The sequence below is a fragment of the Lytechinus variegatus genome, chromosome 8 (assembly GCF_018143015.1).
Source record: "Lytechinus variegatus isolate NC3 chromosome 8, Lvar_3.0, whole genome shotgun sequence".
Taxonomy (NCBI): domain Eukaryota; kingdom Metazoa; phylum Echinodermata; class Echinoidea; order Temnopleuroida; family Toxopneustidae; genus Lytechinus; species Lytechinus variegatus.
The window spans coordinates 18,855,651-18,877,177 of NC_054747.1; the positions used below are offsets into that span (position 1 = coordinate 18,855,651).

At 36.2% G+C, this 21,527-nt stretch overlaps 1 protein-coding gene across 1 annotated transcript in view; it reads left to right on the plus strand.

Annotated features, from left to right (window-relative positions):
* Positions 1-19,175, plus strand: part of LOC121420105 (retinoblastoma-binding protein 5-like) — a 30,968-nt gene extending 11,793 nt beyond the window's left edge. The window contains exons 2-14 of the mRNA XM_041614638.1: positions 2,089-2,114; positions 3,194-3,366; positions 4,042-4,182; positions 5,140-5,227; positions 5,679-5,750; positions 6,861-6,970; positions 7,933-8,105; positions 8,840-9,012; positions 10,547-10,664; positions 11,613-11,682; positions 12,425-12,524; positions 13,059-13,182; positions 18,483-19,175. Of these exons, the coding sequence (XP_041470572.1) occupies positions 2,089-2,114; positions 3,194-3,366; positions 4,042-4,182; positions 5,140-5,227; positions 5,679-5,750; positions 6,861-6,970; positions 7,933-8,105; positions 8,840-9,012; positions 10,547-10,664; positions 11,613-11,682; positions 12,425-12,524; positions 13,059-13,182; positions 18,483-18,616 (1,502 nt within the window). The 3' untranslated portion in view covers positions 18,617-19,175. The remainder of the gene's footprint in view (positions 1-2,088; positions 2,115-3,193; positions 3,367-4,041; positions 4,183-5,139; positions 5,228-5,678; positions 5,751-6,860; positions 6,971-7,932; positions 8,106-8,839; positions 9,013-10,546; positions 10,665-11,612; positions 11,683-12,424; positions 12,525-13,058; positions 13,183-18,482) is intronic.
* The last annotated feature ends 2,352 nt before the right edge of the window (positions 19,176-21,527 follow it).

The window sequence follows — 21,527 nt, forward strand, 5'->3', positions numbered from 1 at the left end:
CCCTGACTTTTGCTTCTATCCCACCGAGAAAAAGGTGCGGCTGATACACCGATACTTACGGTAAACATAAAACTTGCCCATGTACATAACTTTGGGCGAAAAACAAAAAATAAAATTGTTGATTTAGGTCTAGGTTCACCACGGGTAATCCTTGCCTCTACAGCCAGGCATATAAAGCCGAGCCAGGCATTAGGGGAGTAACCCTACGTAGGTAGATGACTTTACTCCCCAGACGCCTCCAGGCTACACTACACCCACTCATTCAATGAACAAGGTTATATCATAACCTTGTTCTAAGTTACATTTCCATGTGTGGCAAAATAAGGGTGGCAATGTTTGGCTTATTTTCTATTTTTCTATTGGACAAATGCTTGATTTTCTTACACTTTTAGTTTTCATTACAGCTATTCATCATATAACTTGGCTCTTATGTAAATTTGATTCTTTAAATTATTTTTTCTTAATTGAAAATAGAGATTGAAAAATGAAAATTTTCTTGCCATATTACTTTCCATCAATAGAGGGCGTATACAAAAATATGCCCAAAATTCAAGTTTTTGAGCGCTCTGATGAATACAAAATTATTCCCAAGTTACTAATGAAAAATAAATTGCAACTGTATGGAAATTAGTAATTTTAGTCACAAAAGTGATATTTTAATGATTTTGTAAAGTGTGTGCTATGTACAGCATTGGCATACCATAACCTACAATGTACCTGTAGATTCACCACAGGCAGGGTGGTAGCAGTGAACAAGTGACTATACCGGGGTTTCCCCCTACTCTTATACGAATAGTGCAGTGGGTTCTTAACGTGCAAAGGTGGTGACTCTCCGCTACACAGGGCCTCCATTTAACGTCCTATCCAAGGGACGGAGTGTTTTCCATTGTAACATAGCCTGCATCTATGAAACATGGGAGAGACGTTTACACAACGCACTGGCATCAGTCAACCACCAGGGGTGGACTCGAATCCACGATCTTTGGTTCGACGGGCAGACGCGTTACTGACTGAGCCAACAACGCTCACAAGAAAGAAAGTTATGACATTTTAAAGTTTTGTTTATTTTTCACAAAACAGTGATATATGCACAATTCAGTGACATGCAAATGAGACAGTCGATGATGTCTCTCACTATTTCTTTTGTTTTTTATTGTTTGAATTATATATTTCATTTTTGACAGATGTGACACTTGGGACCTACTTGACTGAACCATATAATAATATTAAACAATGCTAACTCCACACGTTCGGGGAGGAATTAATCTTTGTTTCGCTTGACAATGGGGAGAAAATTAAAATATTTCATATTTCACATCATAAAATACAAAAGAAATAGTGAGTGGATGACGTCATCAGTCTCCTCATTTGCATGTCAATCAGGATGTGCATATAACTATTTTGTGAATTTAAGCGAAACTTTACAATTTCATAACTTTCTTATTTTACATCCGATTTTGATTAAATTTTCAGTGTTATGTTTGTTGGATTTTCCTTTTGTATTATAACCAACTTTTTGTTGGGGTGGACTTGTCCTTAAAGTGGCGGTTGTTTGCTCCACCATTACAAGCCCAATGGAGGAGGAGGACAAAAAAAATCAGAAAATGTTGAAAAACTCCTCTCTCCTCCGAAACAGCGGATTTATCAGCTGCACAGACCCAAGTACAGATGTGAGATTCATTTGCGCTCACAGAAAAAGAATAGAGTGACGTGCCTGACATTTGACATTTCAAACTTTTTTCATTATAAGCCAGCACAGTTTTCAATTTAATTCATTTTATTCAATCATTTGAAAATCGGTAGACAAATCATACATGTACATGAATGCATATATAATATAGTTTAAAATGATTAATGATAAAAAATACAGGCACACTGTACATTTATCTCTTCGTGAAAAAGTATATAAATAAACGTAGAACAGTAATGAAGGAAACTTTGTTGATGCACATATAAAATAAGATGACAAACCCTTATCAAAGTTTTTAAAAGTTATTGATGATGAGTTGGGTTAGCTCAAATAAATAATAGGAAGTCAGTATTCAACAAGTTGAAATTTATTCTCTCTTCTTGTATTGTCTTGTACAGAGTCCTTTGGGCAAAACTTTCCTGAGGTAAGTTGACTCTCACCCCCTTTCCTTGCATATTATGTATTAATATGTATTAACTTATTTATTTTCTGTAAAACAACAGAATCTTTTGTTCATATTGTTTTAGAATGCCCAAGCGTAAAGCCTTTCTGGAAACGTATTGTGGATTTGATTATTTAATGTTTAAATAAAAAATTATATTAAACAAAAAATTATTAATAGTTTTAATTTCAACAGATAACAGAAAGCAACATATAAATAGAGTAATTGTGTATTCTCAATATGCAATCTATTTGATGTATATGATTAATTATTTTCAAGGTAAACCATACAACAGTTATTCTATATGGCATGTGTTTAAATATGAAATTCTTTTAGACGTCATCTTGGATGTCGTCTCTAAGACCCTGGATGTTTAATAATGATGTTGACTGGCAATTGAATTAATAAAGAACCTCTGACACAAGGAAAAAAAAATTATTGTTTGACTCTAAATGAAACCAAAGGAAAGAAAATTCAGACCTTCCTGTAGTTTGAACAGGACCTCCAGATAGCAGTAGGCAACAGGTTAAACTGTTGACTTCTGAATTCAGTCATTCCCATAGGCTTTGTACAGGGAGCACCCAGTTTCAGTAGGAAATGAATTATAATAATAATAATAGGCATTTATATAGCGGCGTCTATCTAGAAATATTCTATTCCGAGGCGCGTTGTTATCATTATTATTACCCGGCTTTAGCTCGAGCTGCCTTTGAGCACTCATGCATTCAAAGAATAATCCTGCCGAGTGCCCATTCACTTCACCTGGGCTGAGTGCAGCCCAGGTGAATGTGGATAAATTTCCTGCTGAAGGAAATTACGCCATGGCTGGGATTCGAACCCATGACCTTCTGTTTCAAAGTCGGAAGACTAATCCACTGGGCCACAACGCTCCATAATTTGCAAGGAACCACACGTTTCCAATTATGAAGCAGTGGGAATACCCTTTTTATTACTGAATTCAGTCATTCCCATATGCTTCATACATGGACTACCAGGTTCCAGTGGGCAATGGGTTAATGTTTCTGTTACTGATCTAGCCCTGAATTGTGTGTTTCCCCTAGGAAAGTGATGGCTCATTGGACTGTATCAGCATGGCTCTGACGTGTGCCTTCAATAAACGAGGCACGTTGCTAGCCGTAGGTTGCAACGATGGACGTGTGGTCATCTGGGACTTCCTGACGAGAGGAATCGCCAAGATAATCAGCGCCCATGTCCACCCAGTCTGCTCTCTAAGGTAGGTCCTGGCCTAATCTTAAAAACAATTGAGATCATTATGATCAATCTTAACAATGGAAAGCCGGCATGCCAACACCTGCAATGCATGTATCAGTTAAAAAAGTTTCCAAATATGATGTAGACTGCTACGTGCATCTTCATCTTGATAAATCAGTGTTCTCCCTCTTTGTTTCCAAACGGACATTGGAATCATTTTCTTTGCAAAGAATTATGAGTATGACATAAATGGATTTCCATAGTGAAGATTGATGGAATCGTACACAACTCTTGGTAAAGGAAGGGCTCTGAATTAGTGGAAACCTAAGAAAAATTACCTAATCAATGAACAAATTTTTCCTCTTAACTCAAAAAGTTAGTATGTAGTTCCCTGGCACTTGTCTTGTGCTATGCTTGGGAAAAGGTCTTCCAGGCCTTGTTAACAATTGCATTGATTATTGTGTGTGATGAATGGCAAAAACCAGCCCCAAGATCAGTCGCTCTTTTAATAGTATAAGCCACGTGTAAACAGAATAATAATGTTAAAATTATTTTGAAGGTAAAAATTTTGTGTTTTTTTGGGTTATAATTAGATTATAACTTCTATGTACATGTAGACAAAATGATGAGTAAAAAGAATAATGAAATGAAGAAATAATAAAATCAGTCTGCAATGAAATCATGTTTCCTTGCACAGCTGGAGTCGCAACGGTCACAAGTTACTGAGTGCCTCAACGGATAACATGGTATCAGTTTGGGATGTATCGACAGGCGATTGCGAGCAGAGACATCGCTTTCCGTCGCCGGTCTTGCGAGTTCAGTTCCACCCAAGAGATAGGTGAGATGTGGACCCCGTTGCATAAAACTTACTATTAAAGCAACTCTGCCATCCCATGGCAAATACCATGGTAACAATGCTAAACAGCCAATCAGAATCCCAAGATTTTAGTGAAGTTGGCAATGTTACCAATGTTGGCAATGTTATTGTTATTATTATGTTATTATTATTGTTATGTTATTGTTAGCAATTTTTGTGCATCTGGGCCATGATCATTGTTTAGCAATTCTGACTCTTGCCTTATAATCAGAGGGTCGTGTGTTCGAATCCCACCATGGCCTAGCATCCTTTGGCAAGGCGTCAGTCCACAATTTGCAACTCTCCATCCAGGTATTAAATGGGTACCTGGAAGGATGCACAATCCTATGTAGTATGCCTAGCAACTGAGTCTTTGAACTCCTGTTGAATTGCTCCCCAGGGAGTTGAGAAAGTTCATCAATCCACACTTGCAACACTTCATCCGGCTTTTAAATGAGTACCCGGTAGGATGCAAAAGCCTACATGTAGTATGCCTAGCAATTGAGTCTTGGAAGGCTTGTTGGAATGCTCCCCAGGGAGTGGGGAAGGTGCATAAGTTATATGCGGGCATGCAAGGGTCTGATGACCAGGGTAATGGTATATCTGTAAAGGGTAATGGTATATCTGTAAAGCGCTAAGACATCGTTCCGATGTGTTAAGTGCTATATAAACACGGAATATTATTATAAAACCTATATTTTTATGAAATTTATCATTTGCCAATGAACTATGCATATCTTTTTACAACAAACAATGTTAAAGCACTGATTATCAAACTGATGTTATATTTGAAATTTAGAATAGTTCAGAGCAGGCCTGGTTCAGAGTATACTCCAATTTTACCTTGCCCTAAATTTCACTATTCCAGTACTTGATAAAGATATTAAAATTGATTATTATTACTGATCATAACTAAACTTTCTCTTATATTCATTTCAGAAATAAGGCTTTGGTTTGTCCACTGAAATATGCACCAGTGTTGTTAGATCTTGATGGGTCATACAATGTAGTTCCATTAGATGAAGATGTAAGTATGTGATATTGAAGAATGTCTTCCTCCTCCTTCTCCTCCTCTTCCTTTGTGTCTTCCTCTTCTTCCACGTCCATGTCCTCTTCTTCCTCCTCTCCCTCATCCACCTCCCTCCCCCTTCTCCCCTTTTTTTGTTCTCCTTAGTATAAACTTAGTATAAAACTATAATGTATTATTATTATTGATTCATTCTTTTTTAGCATTGAAATAGATATGTTGCTTTAAAATCTATAAAGCAATATAAGAATTCTCATAATTTTGACCTTTCTATGTTAGATTTATGTCCCTTTCATTAATGTTTGAATTGATAAAAAATTATCAGCTAGATGTAGCCATATTTTCCAATGTATTTTACAATATTGTTTGATTGATATTATCTCAATTTCTCTTACAGAAGAGCTCTTAAGTGTCTAGATGATGAAGTTTAATTTTCTCTTATTCTTTTCAGTTTGACACAACCATAGTTGCATCATTCGACAGAAAAGGAGACCATGTCTACGCAGGCAATGCCAAAGGAAAAGTAAGTATTTCAATTGTTTCAAAGTTTCTACCTAAAGGCACGGTCACACCGCCCGAGCGTTGTTGGAGCGGTAGGGAAAGAGGGCCGAATTTCGCTCTCAAAATTGGGGAAAAAATCGAGAACATAAATTGAAAAAAAACAAAAAAACAATCGAAATCGAAAATGGTGAACGGTAGCAAGTGGTGATGATTTTTTTCTCTCCGCTCCACGACCGCTCCAACAACGCTTGGGCGGTGTGACCATGCCTTAACCATATTTCTCTTCTTTCAATGATATCAGGTATTTTACAGCACTTGGTATAATTTCTTTTGTATTGTGCTAAGTTCAAATGTTATGAAATTTCATGAGATGGATTGTTGTAAATATATTTCTTTATGTCAAATGTTTGTAATGTTAGTAAATCAATAAATGTTTTGACAAAATTCTACAGTACTTATAGTAAATATCAGGCCAGCTACATAAATTCTGCCAACTATTAAGTGTTTTGTGTTGCTTTAGCACATCAAAATGCTTGGCCATAGAATTTTTTCAAGGGTTGAATCTTTGTGAAAATTTGAATTATGAATATATAGGTACATGTATCTAATGCCGTCTTGCTGGCTATAGACCAGTTCGTAGTTACTTCATGGGCAATTTTGGTCAAATGACCTTTCATTTCTTTCATCATGGTAGGCAGATTTCAAAGCAAGATATTACGTAAGCTTGCCTTACATAGCAGGACGAAGAAATTGAATAGACCAGGTGACTAGAATAGCACACCAATGAACACTTAATGAAGGTATTTGTTGCATTCCTACTTTGAATGCATATCTTGGCATGTTGCACGATGTACTTGACAAACTGTGAAATACCAGTCGTTCATTGAAGCATTGTTGTTTTTTTGTGGATGTAAATGAAAACGACAATTCAAAAGAATAATCAAGACATCAAAGTTGGTGCTTATCTCATTAGATTTTAAAGCACCATGTCACTTTAGTACAAATGACCTTCTTCTGATCATGCGTAGAATCTTTTGATCATGCGCAGAAAGGAACTACGAACTGGCTTATTGCCTGGTAACAAGTTTGAATTCATGTATTCTCTTGCTTATTTTTAATACACTTGTTATAGGTCATAGTGATTCATGCAGGAACTCGGAAGCTCGTCGCCTCATTCAAAGTAACCACTGGGACAAGCAACACAACAGCAATCAAGTCAATTGAGTTTGCGCGAAGGGGAAAGTAAGTTGAAAAATAAGCAATTATTAAAGGACAAGTCCTCCCCAACAAAAAGTTGATTTGAATGAAAAGAGAAAAATCCAACAAGCATACCACTGAAAATTCATCAAAATCGGATGTACAATAAGAAAGTTATGACATTTTAAAGTTTTGCCTGATTTCACAAAACAGTTACATGCACATCCTGGTCAGTATGCGAATGGGGAGACTGATGAAGTCATCCACTCACTATTTCTTATGTATTTTATTAATGAAATATGAAATATTTTTATTTTCTCCTGATTGTCAAGTGAAACAACAATTAATTCCTCCCTGAACATGTTTAATGAGCATTTTTAAATACTATATGGTTCAGTCAAGTTGGTCCTTATTGTCAAATCTGTAAAAATGAAATATTGTATCATTCAAACAATAACAAACAAAAGAAATAGTGAGTGAGAACATCATCGACTGTTTGCATGGCACTGTTTTGTGAAAATTAAAGCGAAACTTTAAAATGTGATAACTTTCTTAATTTACATCCGATTTTGATGAAATTTTTAGCGCTACGCTAGTTTGATTTTTTCTCTATTCAATCAACATGTTTCTGGGATGGACTGGACCTTTAAAATATTGATTTATTTGCTTTTGATATTATTAAAAGGAGAAAAATTCTAGCTTTGAAGTGATATGTAAGTCACTGTGATTACTTGTCTTAAAGTGATATTTTGTGTGCCTTGTTGATGAAGAATTATGTTATCCAAAGCTTTCCATAGTAAAGATACAGTCAATGATGATGACAGGTATATGGCAAGCCATTTGACTTTCTTAGGGTATGTATATATTAGCTAAAATTGATTGAAAACTTTTATTATATTTTTTAGTCTTAACAAACAATTTTAGAGTGATATTTTTCAAATTTTCAGTGATATCATAGTGATACTTTATTCACATTGATGACTGATATCTATTATTCACGCCCCCAGTTGTTTCTTAGTGAATTCAGCTGACAGAATCATCCGTGTGTACGAGAGCGGTGAAGTCCTGGCCTGCGGGAAGAACGGAGAGCCGGAACCAATCCAGAAGCTCCAGGATCTGGTCAACAGGACACCATGGAAGAAATGCTGCTTCTCAGGAGATGGAGAGTATATTGTTGGAGGTAAAACCTGCAGCCTTTTACACAATCCTTGGTTATTGTTTGCACACTTTATTTGTGCGATCGATTGCCCTTTTGTGATCAATGCAACAAGTTTTAAAAATCAACCTATAATAATAATAGTTACATTTATATAGTCAAGTTTTGAAATCAGCCTACGATAATAATGATATAATAATAATAGTTGCATTTATATATTTTCATACGTTAGTTTCTCAGCACTGTAAATTGTAATTATTATTACCCTGGTCATAGGATCCATCTCCGTTCCAAACATAAGGTGCACCATCTCCACTCCCTGGGGATTATCCTGGCCAGGCAACCGTTTATTGGTGCACACGTGCCAATCTAATCACATTGACTTTCACATCCAATCGGGTACCCATTTGACACCTGTGTGGAGAGTTGACAAACATGGATAAGTGCCTTGCCAAAGGATGTTCTCGCCGGATGGGATTCGAACCCTCAACCCTTGGTTTAAGAGTCAAGTGACTGAACCACGACACCTCCATGATCAAACATAAGCTTTCTGCTCCGGATTCGTCCTTCAGTTCAATAATTGTTTAACTTGCTTTTGGTACGTGCTGTGTACATTAATTTAGGAAAAGTTGTATACTCGCAAGGAAAATAAGATTTCTCATGTTAACGAAGATTTGTGCTGCCACCAATCATGATGAAATGAAATAATTAACAACTGCTGTCTCTTTCTCTCTCACACACTCACACTTTTTCTCTAGGTTCTGCAAGACAGCACGCCCTCTATCTTTGGGAGAAGAAGTTTGGTTCCCTCGTCAAAATCCTCCATGGTACGAGAGGAGAGCTCTTATTGGACGTCGTCTGGCATCCCGTTCGACCAATCATAGCTTCCGTATCGAGTGGAGTGGTCTCGGTGTGGGCACAGAACCAAGTGGTATGTTTTCTGATGGCTATGTTCATTTCAGAGATGCCAACTACTGCAATTTCTAGTAATTTTTGCAGAAATTTGATTGATTACTGATAGTACACTTTCCATTGAATAAATCCTCAGTATTGACTCTTGCCACTTATCAAATTCATGCATGTAAATTCGAATTGTTTAGTGCTGGTTTTCGTTCACTTGCCCTTTTGACTATTCAATGCACGCTCAATGATTTGTAATCTAGCACAACTTGCTGATAGTGCAGGGGCATATAACATGTCATACTGCCCAGGAGAGAAAGATTTTTTGTGCTTACATAGGACCTGGGATAGTTGAAAAGTAAAGTTATTCCCGGGTCATTCACTAAATCTCAAAGATGGTTTGTTGAAAGTTTGCAATGTTTTTTATTTTTTCCCTTTTTGTCTCACCTGCGAAGCAAAGTGAGACTATAGGCGCCGCTTTTCCGACGGCGGCGGCGGCGTCAACATCAAATCTTAACCTGAGGTTAATTTTTTGAAATGACGTCATAACTTAGAAAGTATATGGACCTAGTTAATAAAACTTGGCCATAAGGTTAATCAAGTATTACTGAACATCCTATTAGAGTTTCATGTCACATGACCAAGGTCAAAGGTCATTTAGGGTCAATGAACTTAGACCATGTTGGAGGAATCAACATCGAAATCTTAACCTGAGGTTAAGTTTTTGAAATGTCATCATAACTTAGAAAATATATGGACCTAGTTCATGAAACTTGGACATAAGGTTAATCAAGTATCACTGAACATCCTGCATGAGTTTCACGTCACATGACCAAGGTCAAAGGTCATTTAGGGTCAATGAACTTTGGCCGAATTGGGGATATCTGTTGAATTCCCATCATAACTTTGAAAGTTTATGGATCTGATTCATGAAACTTGGACATAATAGTAATCTAGCATCACTGAAAATTTTGTGCCAGTTTCAGGTCTCATGATTAAGGTCAAAGGTCATTTAGGGTCAATGAACTTTGGCCGAATCGGGGGTATCTGTTGAATTACCATCATAACTTTGAAAGTTTATTGGTCTAGTTCATTAAACTTGGACATTAGAGTAATCAAGTATCACTGAACATCCTGTGCGCGTTTCAGGTCACATGACCAAGGTCAAAGGTCAATGAACTTTGGCCGAATTGGGTGTATCTGTTGAATTACCATCATAACTTTGAAAGTTTATGGATCTGATTCATGAAACTTGTACACCAGAGTAATCAAGTATCACTGAACATCCTGTTCGAGTTTCAGGTCACATGATCAAGGTCAAAGGTCATGTAAGGTCAATGAACTTTGGCCATGTTGGGGTTTTTTGTTGAATAACCATCATATCTCTGTTAGTTTATTGGTCTAGTTCATAAAAAGTGGACATAAGAGTAACCATGTATCACTGAACATCTTGTGCGAGTTAGAGTAGTATTCAAAGTCAGCACTGCTGCTATATTGAACCGCGTGATGCAGGTGAGACGGCCAGAGGCATTCCACTTGTTTTCTTCTTTGTCATTCTGATGTAGGAAAACTGGAGTGCCTATGCCCCAGATTTCAAGGAGCTTGATGAGAATGTAGAATACGAAGAAAGGGAGAGTGAGTTCGATATCGAGGATGAAGACAAATCAGTTGAAGATCCTACAGGTGAGAAAAAAATCTTTTAATCCTCAAATTGGCAAATATCACTCACTTTCTATTCATTTTCATACTTTGGAAAAAATTTAATGTTGGGAGAGGTAGTTTAACATCGAGAATGAAGACAAATCACTTGAAGGTCGTACAGGTAAGATGATCTACTGCCTTCTGTTGCACAAGCTTTCATGCGGTCAAGATAATCTGTGTTTGATCTTCAAATTGGCAACAGTCAGTAATTTTCTATCATTTACTTTAAAAAAAATCATATATGGATGTAAACTCAGTCAAAATGTACACCTACATGTATGACAAAAAGAAGATATTAATGAACAGTTGCTAATTTGTATTTTGATACAGTGATTTTGTTCTGTTTATTACATTGCCAATTCTATCCTGATGGGTTGAGGTAGTGTTTCCTGAAAAAGTAATGCCTTAACTCTTCTATTTTACATTTGATTTTAATAACCTCTTTAGTGTTGTTTTTTGTTTTTGTTTTATTTCTTGAAATACTTCTGCTTTTGTGTTCTTAGCCATTAAATAGAAAACTTATTCAATGTAATAATTTTAAATCATGAAATGATCTTAATTATCCAATCTCAATGAATTGAATTTACTTGATATGTTGTATTACCTGAAATTTAACGTGAATTATGTAAGATTTTGAGCTCCATCCAAACCATGAAAACATATAAATTCAATTACATCAATTAAATTATTTCAATTAGAATAAATAAACTGAAATCAAAATTTTCAACAAGTTTAGATTGAATTTCAAATATCTACTTATAGAATTTTGAATATCTTAATCAACAATATGTAGTACCCCATTTCATATTATTAAGGCTTTTGTCTTTCTGTTTCCATTTTATGTTTTTGATCAACATTTTTCTCTTGATGAGTGAATGAAAAAGTATAGATATAGAATTTGAATCGAATCATAATTTTTTTTTCGAACAGAAACAAACAATGTTGAAGATGAAGAAGTGGATGTATTAACAGTAGAACCCATCTCAGCATTCATCAGCAGGTGAGTTTGGCCCCTCTTTCACATTGCTTGATATCGGTTGCATGTTCTCTTGAGACTGTTACAAGCTACTGAAATGGGGCAGTTTAATTGGTGAATTGTTGTTGAAGTATAAAAGAACCCATCTCAGCATTCATCAGCAGGTGAGTTTGGCCCCTCTTTCACATTGCTTGATATCGGTTGCATGTTCTCTTGAGACTGTTACAAGCTACTGAAATGGGGCAGTTTAATTGGTGAATTGTTGTTGAAGTCTAAAAGAACCCATCTCAGCATTCATCAGCAGGTGAGTTTGGCCCCTCTTTCACATTGCTTGATATCGGTTGCGTGTTCTCTTGAGACTGTTACAAGCTACTGAAATGGGGCAGTTTCATTGGTGAACTGGTGTTGAAGATTTGTGATAATGGATTGTGGTGAAAGATTTGTGGTACAAGTCACCATGATATTCTAAAGAGTGACAAGGTCTGTTATATTTTCATATATGTATGAAAGTAGCTAATTTCTTCCTATATGGGACAGGTTTAATTCATGGTTTTATACTCATATCCTATGTGAGTTATAATTTGTTGATTTCTGTGGAATCATGGACATAATGGGTACCAGCAGGAAGTAACTCAAAAAGCTGTGAGCGCCGGAGTCAGTAGACTAATTAAGCCGGGGTAATATAGGAGCGCCAAAGGTGGATACGTGCGCTATACAAATCCTATTTCATTCATTCATTTATTATTATAAACTTTGACTTTTTCAGTGATGAGGAGGAGGAGCCTAAGAACGTTCTTCTCTACCTTCCTACTGCTCCTGATGTAGAAGATACAGAGGACCAATCATGGGCTCCTAACGCTGACCCGGTAAGTTTATCATTATGGTTTCACTCAGTTGCGTATGGATAGGGAGGCGTGGGGGAGGGGGGCTTGTCCCGCAAAATTTTCACAACCAAGAAAAACTAAGAGAATAGGAAACAGAGAAGGGTGAAATGTAATATTATTTTCTGAATGTTATGTCAAAATTCATCACGAAATTGGATATTTGTAAGAAAAATGTCAAAATTTTTGCTCACTCATTTCGCTCTCTCGTAACTTTTTATAAATTTTGGGCTCATTACGCCATTGGTTTCACTTGAATGAAGGAGATAGCATTGGCTAATATAGTTACGACTATGGCTTTTGATCAATCTTGCACCCTTGACATGAAAACGTCTTATGTCATAACTTTTAATCTGAACCGGGGGGGGGGCGTAAATCTTTTCGTTGGGGGGAATATTGTGAATATCATTATCAAGAAACCCACAAAGCAAAAAATGGCACCTTGAGGCATTCGCAGATTGGATACATGCATGAACACTCTAGAAGCTCCTTATTATATTTATGATAATTCTTTATTAGACGGATGAGCCGCCCCCGACGGAGGCCCCTAAGCGATCGATATCACAGGATCCACCGATGGCTTCACCCAAGAAGAAGAAAGTCAAAACGCATGAAATCAACCTCAAGGGGGCGCCATCAGACGGTAAGTGAACAAAAATCCTTTGTTTCAGGTCATAGCTGGGCCCCGTCTTACAAAGAGTTGCAATTGATCCGATCAATCTCAACTATGGAAAGCCAGCAAAGTCAACATATAAAATAAATCTTTATTCAACATATTTTCTAGAAATGATGTATATTCATACATTCACTCTTTTGTTGTCAATTCAGTATGCTTCTCTTTGTTTTCAAATGACATTGAGCAAATTTCCTATAAAAGGAATTATATGACATTGATGGATTTCCATATACATGAGATTGATCGGATCAATCGTAACTCTTTGTAAGACAGGGCCCTAGACTTTGGTGCAGGCAAAAAATATATTATTTTTTTGAGGGCTACATTTACAACTTACTGCCTGTATCTGCAACATTTGAGAAGCTTAACGTTGCATTGATGTGGATTTTCCAGGGCCCCTCTTTGAATTTTCATTGCTCTTTTGAGCATTTCGGGGGCGAAGTTGCCCCAACCACCATGTAACTCTTTCCCTTCTTGGTTGTCGTTTCACAAGGCTGTTTTTAAGTAAGGCACAACTTATATTGATATTAACAATGGTATATTTTTGTAGAGTGCACACACTGTCCAGCAATGTCAGAGATTCCAAGTTCAAACACCAGCTGTCCATGAGATTTCATATGACTTGGCGCCAGATCATATTCATTGTGTATAATATACTACATACAGTGCGTCCCACAAAACGAAACCGAGATTTAGCGATGATTTATCATAGATTATTCCTCATTCGCGCATGAGTGAACAAAAACAATTCAAAGAAAGGATGCCAAAAAATCATTTGGGGGGTATTTAATTTCATTAGATAAACTTGCTTTCACCGGTTTCCCACAGAAGCTATCGCATGGTTAACAATAGACTTAATGTTAATGCATGGCTGATCGTCAACAAAACGGAGTGTCGAGCGAGTTTGAACGCTAGCCTGTAAAACCCCTTCATTTTATGAAATTATTGAAATTCAAGCCTTATTTCAAATAACCAGAACTTTGTTATTTCTTGACCATTTTCTGTCATTGAGGTATCAAATTAAAGAGCAGATATTGTACTTTTTAGAAATGTGGTTTTCATTTTGAAACCCATATACAGCCCGCCAAATACCTTTTTGGTATCCCTCTTCAAATAGTTTTTGCTCACTCAAGCGTGAATAAAAAATAATCTTAGCAATTTCAGATGAAAGAATAGATTCTAATCTTTACAATGTTAGGTCATTTGTCTATTTTATTTGTGATTAAGTTATGATAACTCATCGATAAATCTAGGTTTCGTTTTTGTGGGACGCACTATATATAGGGATAGACTGTGATACAGACGTGGGAAGGAAACTTGGGGAATGATCAAGAGTCCCAAGGGTGGGAGTCTCACGCCTAAGGTGCGAGACTTGGTATGTCAGAGATGCCTGTGTTGCTACTAGTGACCCCTTCTTGCACTTAATGAAATTCTTGATAATTTGTGTTCCCTTCAGCTAAGTTGCAAGTTTGATCTTTTGAGATTTAACTCTGGTCCTCAGGAATATGGTAATATTGGGTGGTATTTTATAGGCCTGAATTCCCAAAGGAGGTTTTGAAAGCCCATGGTTGAGTCCATGGTTTATGCAGATTTCCTGTATTAATTACCCTTATTTAACCGCGTATATAAAAAAAAATGTCCAATGCTGATGTGCGCTTTTATCACAGTGCTCCAAATTGACGCCTGTTGCCATGGTTATCCACACTCTTTTATTCATGAGTCCACTGTTTTGAATTAATGAGTCCATTCTTCAAACACTGGACTCATGAATAAAATAGCATATCTAACCATGGTAACAGGCGTCAATTTGGCGCACTGTGACAAAAGCGTGCATCATCATTGGACGTTTTTATGCACGTGCCCGATACGCACTAAATTAAGCATAATTTATACAGGAAATCTGCATAAACCATGGATTCAACCGTGGGTTTTCAAAACCACCTTTGTGAATCCGTGCCATTGAGCATTTCTGAAGGTAGACCTGACTTCAGGAGAGTAAGATGGTTGGGTTGAGATGGAGGTGTGCAATTTACTGCACACGCCAATCATCACAATCACTCATAAACTAGCCCTACAATCAATTACTATATAGAGTGCGCGACACTGGTACTGGTCCAACAGTCCCAGAGCAGTTAAAATTGCTGTTGGGCCAGTAAATTTTCAGAAATAACCAGATTTACTGGCCCAACATGACCAGTAAAAAATATATTTAACTGATATATATTTTCTCCTATTTTGTAAATTATAAAAATGGCTCTGGTATCTTAAAAAAATGGCTATCCAAAATTGAGAAATGTCTCTCATGAATTATGTTGTGTGTACTGTTTGTTGTATTTGGGTGGGGGGCAATATAAGCAATAAAAGACAGCAAAATAAACTCAAGATTATAAAAGTTTTTTCTTTATTTTGGGGGGCCAGTAAATTTTAGGTTCTGACCAGTAAAAAAAGGAAAAACTGGGTATCTACTGGTCTGACATGGTACAGGTTGGATTAGTAGAAAACAAGGTTAGTGTGGAGCCCTGCTATATAGCTTCATTGAACAGTGCCTAAGGCTCTATAACCAAGGCTCCACATTAACTTTTTTTGATGGTGGCCCGTTCGGGCCACCAAAACCTTCAAACAATTTTTTTGGTGGCCCAGCAGTAAAGTTTGGTGGCCCGAAAAATATAAAGAAAAACATTAATTAAAATGAATAAAACAAACTTCTGAAATATTCTGCAGTCACTACCACTATATTGTATGTGAATCGTGCTTGCTGTTATTTTACTTTATTTTGTGGTAATGTATAAATTGCTTTATCATTGTAAATATGAAATGAGTGAAAGAGAATAAAAGAATTGTATTGTTCCCAGGTTGTGTGGACTTTTAATCTACATATAGACACACACTCATAATGGTAAAGTAAATAAATAGTGCATATGTCAAACTCAGATAGATTTACAAAACAATGATTTTTCCTTTCTTCCTTTTTGATCGTAAAACCTAGATTATGCAAGCCCCAAATCCAGATTATTTTCTCTTTTCCAGCATATTATAGCAGGAGAAAATCACAGAAAATAGAATAGTATATTAAAAAGAGAAAAAAATTGTAAAATGAATAAGTGAAATAAAACAAAAGAAAAAATGAAGAGAGAAAAAACAAACGGGAAAAAATTGAGAAAAAAAACAAAAGAAAATGTAAGAAAAATGAATAAGACAAAATTATAAAAAATGGGGAAACTTATTATTATTATTATGATTATTATTATTCAGTAAAAACATATTCTTTAATCAGGCATATTCAATGGGAAGGGGTATAAATGGTTTAATCACTGTAAAAAAAATGAAAGAAAAAAATAAGAAAACGGCAAAAGTTATCTGGAAAAAACAGTGAGAAAATTCCTTCCCTATATTTGACAAAATGATGGAAAATTCACATTTCATATCAATGAAATGCCTTCCCAAAGTATTAACTTCCTTGAGAGTGGTTTAAGAAGTCATTGAACAAGAAAGAAAGAAGCTGTCTATTTATTTTTGGCTAGAAGAGACACAGCTTCGAAATAAACCAAATATCAACATACATACAAATGCACATTTGGGACTGTGATGTACTCACCTATGTGTTTCATGTGTATTAATGCATTTGGAAATCGGTCTTTTTGAGTCAAAAGAGAGGTCATAATTCCTCCTTTTAATGCTTGCAAATAATCAGGTTTCAGTAATATGGACTGTAGAAGGGCATTTCATTGGTGTAAAATGAAACTTTGACGTAGATTTTCAAAGTTCTGGGGAAGATTTCTTAGCAGTAACATTTCGTATCGAAGCTCCCTGAGTCTGAATAGTCTGCTAGCGCACAGCTGGCTGCAGTGGTTTCATGCATGCAAAGCTCAGCCAGACAGCCGGCACGGCCGGCTGAATAGATAGCTAGGGGAAGGTGGGGTAAGTTGAGCATAGGGGCAAGTTGAGCCACCAGCCCCAGGCCAATAATGAATGAGTCAGACATTGTGGTGGTGTCATGTATTGATGACCCATAGCATAACCCCTAACCCCACCACATTGTTTTCAACTTTGAAACAAAAAGTAGTTTTTTAGAGGGAAAAATATGAATTTCAGCCAAAAAAGTAAAAAGGAGTGTGAAATAGATAAGCGCTTTATAAACACACACGTCTTTAAATATAATAAAGACATGATAACAACATTATTAGTCCAGGTATGGATCTTCATTCTTGTCATAGTCTTTTATATGATGGATGCATAATAAATGTGTGGATACAAAATTATCGCACTAAGTTCGGAATGGGGTAAGTTGAGCCAAACAGCATGGGGCAAGTTGAGCCATGGTAATTCCTATGGTAATGTATCTTAAAAAACAAACAATTAAAATCGATTGATGCTGGCTGAAAGGAGCAAATTTACATGACTGCTCTTTTCCTTTTAAAGGATGTTAGTATTTATAGAGAATTAGCAAGTGAAAAGACTTTAAACAAAAAATTGACATGCTGGTTCTCCCCTCATACATTTTGTACATAGTTTTTGTGGCTCAACTTACCCCAGAAGGTGGCTCAAACTTACCCCATATATGGGGCAAGTTGAGCCATTTGACATCGTATTTTTCAAAGGTCACGATGACTTTCAGTGTGGGGATAGAAAGTTATATATAGGTGGAAAATATTTCAGAAGAATTAAATTTCAAGGTAAGGTACTTATTTCGACAACATTATTAATCATATCAATTCTAACATGCAAAAGGCAAAAACTGTCACAACTTACCCCGCCTTCCCCTACTGTATGCTAGCAGTAGGCCTACATACAGTCATGACTATGCAATCTTTGTGTGTGTGTATTTGTGTGTAGATTAACAAAAAAGGCGCATGCCGAATTGGCTTGCAAGGTGAACTGTAGAAAGTTGATAAATGCATGCAAAATCGGGAGAAAAATTGCGCTACTTAACATTTTTTCAATAATGGTTGCCCGAGATGATTTTTTGGTGGCCCTGGGCCACCGCTAATGTCGAGCCTTGCTATAACACATATTTTAAATAAAGTTTAAGCTTCAAATAACCTTGAAAATTATTTGGGGCGAGCTTCTGTGTGTTACTGATCAACTGGCTTGAGAAAGTCCACAGGAGTGGACGAAATACTCACACCAAATAATTCTTAAGGTTGGTTGAACCTTAAACTTTATCTAATTTATCATCCCCAACTGATGAAAGTTTTCTGTATTAAAATATAAAAGCAATGATGTGTAAACCCAAAACTCCCAAACAATTTTCCCCATCTTTATTACAGATATCCATCCTTTACTTGGGGGAAATAGGAGCGAAGGCAAGACACGCAAGAAAGCTGCAGGTCAGGGCAAGTCTACGAAAGAAGGTCGAAGCACCAAACATAGAAGATCAAGACACAGAGACGATTCCGATTAGAGTAGTAGAGTTAGAATGGTATTGTGATATGTGTAAAATCAACTCTTCTGTAGAATGTGTAACATATGTACATTTGCTTGTAAATTATCCTTTTGTACATTTCTGTAAATTTGAAATGCGTAAAAAGCCATGTTTACCGTGCAGAGTTGAAATCCAGCTAGTCCAGCTAGTATTGATGGTGGTGTTCATAGGTGAGAAAAAATTAATACAGGTTAACTCTGCCCAAGTCAACCTGCCTTAAGTATAATATTCACCCAAGTCGAAGCAGTTTCGAGACCAGATAATTGAAAACATGTGTCGTATACCTCTCCTAAATCAACTTTCTAAGTTGAACAGATTCATGCGGTCCCAAAATATTTGACTTGGTAAGAGGTACCTGTATTTACCTTTATCTTAGCCAAACTAAAGTAAGTCGTACCGAATTTAACATTTGAATTGAACACCAAAGCCCAAGGTTTGTCTCGTGAAATGATCAAAATTCCTGGTTGTAAGTTACATTAACCAAATTAAAAGCCCTGTTTAGCCATGGCATTTAGAGGGAATCTCTGCGTTCCCCCCCTCCCAATCTTCTTTGTCAACAGACTAGATAGTATTAGATCAGGGGGGTGTTTCACAAATATCTTAGTATGACTCAAGTCGCACTAAATGCCGACGTGTACATGATATGCAATGCGCGATCTAAATTGATAGACACAGTGATGCGTGTCCTCATGACACGATCTGACCAATGCTGTCAAGCCTTTTATACCGTATGCAATTCGGTATTTAAGTGCGACTCTAAGTCATACTTAAATCTTTGTGAAACACACCCCAGGAACATCACTGAAATTTCTGCATGCAGCAAAGCCATGGGCAAATTGCCTGTTAATTTCTTTAGGGGGCACTGCCATTGCAAGGCGTGCACCATGCTTGTACAAACGAACATGTCATGGATGGATGATGAATGTATGTACAGTAAAAAGGGTATCACGATTGCAAAATTCAAGGAGTTACTTTTCAATAATGGGTGTATATTTCACCAATGAAGGTCAAGTCCACCCCAGAAAATGTCGACTTGGATTGATAGAGAAAAATCAAACTAGCATAATGCTGAAAATTTCATCAATATCGGTTGTAATGACATCTTAAAGTTTCGCTTATTTTTCACAAAATAGTGATATGCATAACTAGGTGAGTCAGTTGATCATGTCCATCACTATTTCTTTTGTTTTTTATTGTTTGAATTATACAATATTTCATTTTTTTATAGATTTGACAATAAGGACCAACTTGACTGAACCATAAAGTATTAAGCAATGCGTTGTATCACTTGACAATGAGAAAATTAGATTTCATATAATAAAATACAAATGAAATAGTGAGTGGAAGACGTCATAGTCCTCTCATTTGCATACCAGCCAGGATGTGCATATAGCTGTTTTGTGAAATTAAGCGATACTTTAAAATGTCATAACTTTCTTATTTTACATCCGATTTTGATGAAATGTTCAGTGTTATGCTTGTTGGATTTTTCTCTTTTTATTCTAATCAACTTTTTGTTAGGATGGACTTGTCCTTTAATAATACCAAATTTATTATTTTCAAATTGTGCTAAATTCTGAAGATTTTTATAATCATTTTGTTTTCTAATATTAAACATACATACAGTATTACTTCAGATGTAAACAATATAAATTAGTTTATTCAAAATTTGAGAGGTTTAAAAAATAATGAGACTGAAGAGGCAATTGTCTAAATTGTTCATTAATTTATTTTCTCTATAAAAATGAGTTAAAATTGTATTTGTAGCACATTTCATAAATAATAGTTTATATACATGTAAATACAAAATGTAATAATAGTATGAACCATTTCCCAGTGCTGTGAATGTGACTGCTCAACCAACCCCGGGGGCTGTTTCATAAAGCTGTTTGTAAGTTAAGAGTGACTATTCACCATTAAATATTCATTGGGTGATTATTTAGCGCATAAGAAAGGTTCACTGTTCATTCTTAACTTTCGAACATCTTTATGAAATTTACCCACCAGAATACAATTACCAGTGTATAATACATTTAGTTGTAGACATATATTGAATGTTATGGGCAGTGGAGAAGGTTACTTTATCAAACTTCAGTACCCTGCAAAGAGCACACATGTTATTAATAATAATAAATAATATAGGATGTAGACGGTGCACGTTTTAGGTGCTCAAGGCGCTCCCGTCTATTAAGCTAGTTTACAAATTTTGTGCTGAAGGAAATGTCCCTCAGATTGAAAGACATGAGTCTTTACCACTAGACCACGCTGCCCCCACGACGTTATTAATCATAATATGACCCCATCTTACAAAGAGTTGCAAGAGATTTCAGTTGATCTGAATTTGAGTAGTTAGGATCAGGCACAGAAGTTTTGTTTGATTTGGATTGCAACTCTTAGTAAGGAGGTAAAACAGGGGCCCATCCTACAAAGAGGTGTGATTGATCGATCAATCCCAACAATGTAAAGCCAGCAAAGTCAACATATAAAACGCATGTTTGTTTAGATATAAATGTATATCCATGAATTCACAGATTTCTTGACAATTTGGTTTGTTCTCCTTAGTATGTACAAAGGACATTTTACAAGTTTCCTGTATAAAAAATCATGACACTGATGGATTTCCATAGAGTTATGATTGATTGGATCAATCGTAACTCTTTGTAAGAAGGGGCCCAGGAATACTCTCCTACATGTACTGTAGGTATGGTTTGTGAAACACTTTAATCTCTACATGTACATGATCTTGCCACAAAAAGATGTACATGTAACTCCTCAAAATTGAAGAAAAAAAATCATTGATTAAGCAACTTCATTCATTGAAGAAACATAGAATTCCTCATTTTACAGGGACTGCGCCATGGTATTTCCATGATGGCTCGAATGAAGTATA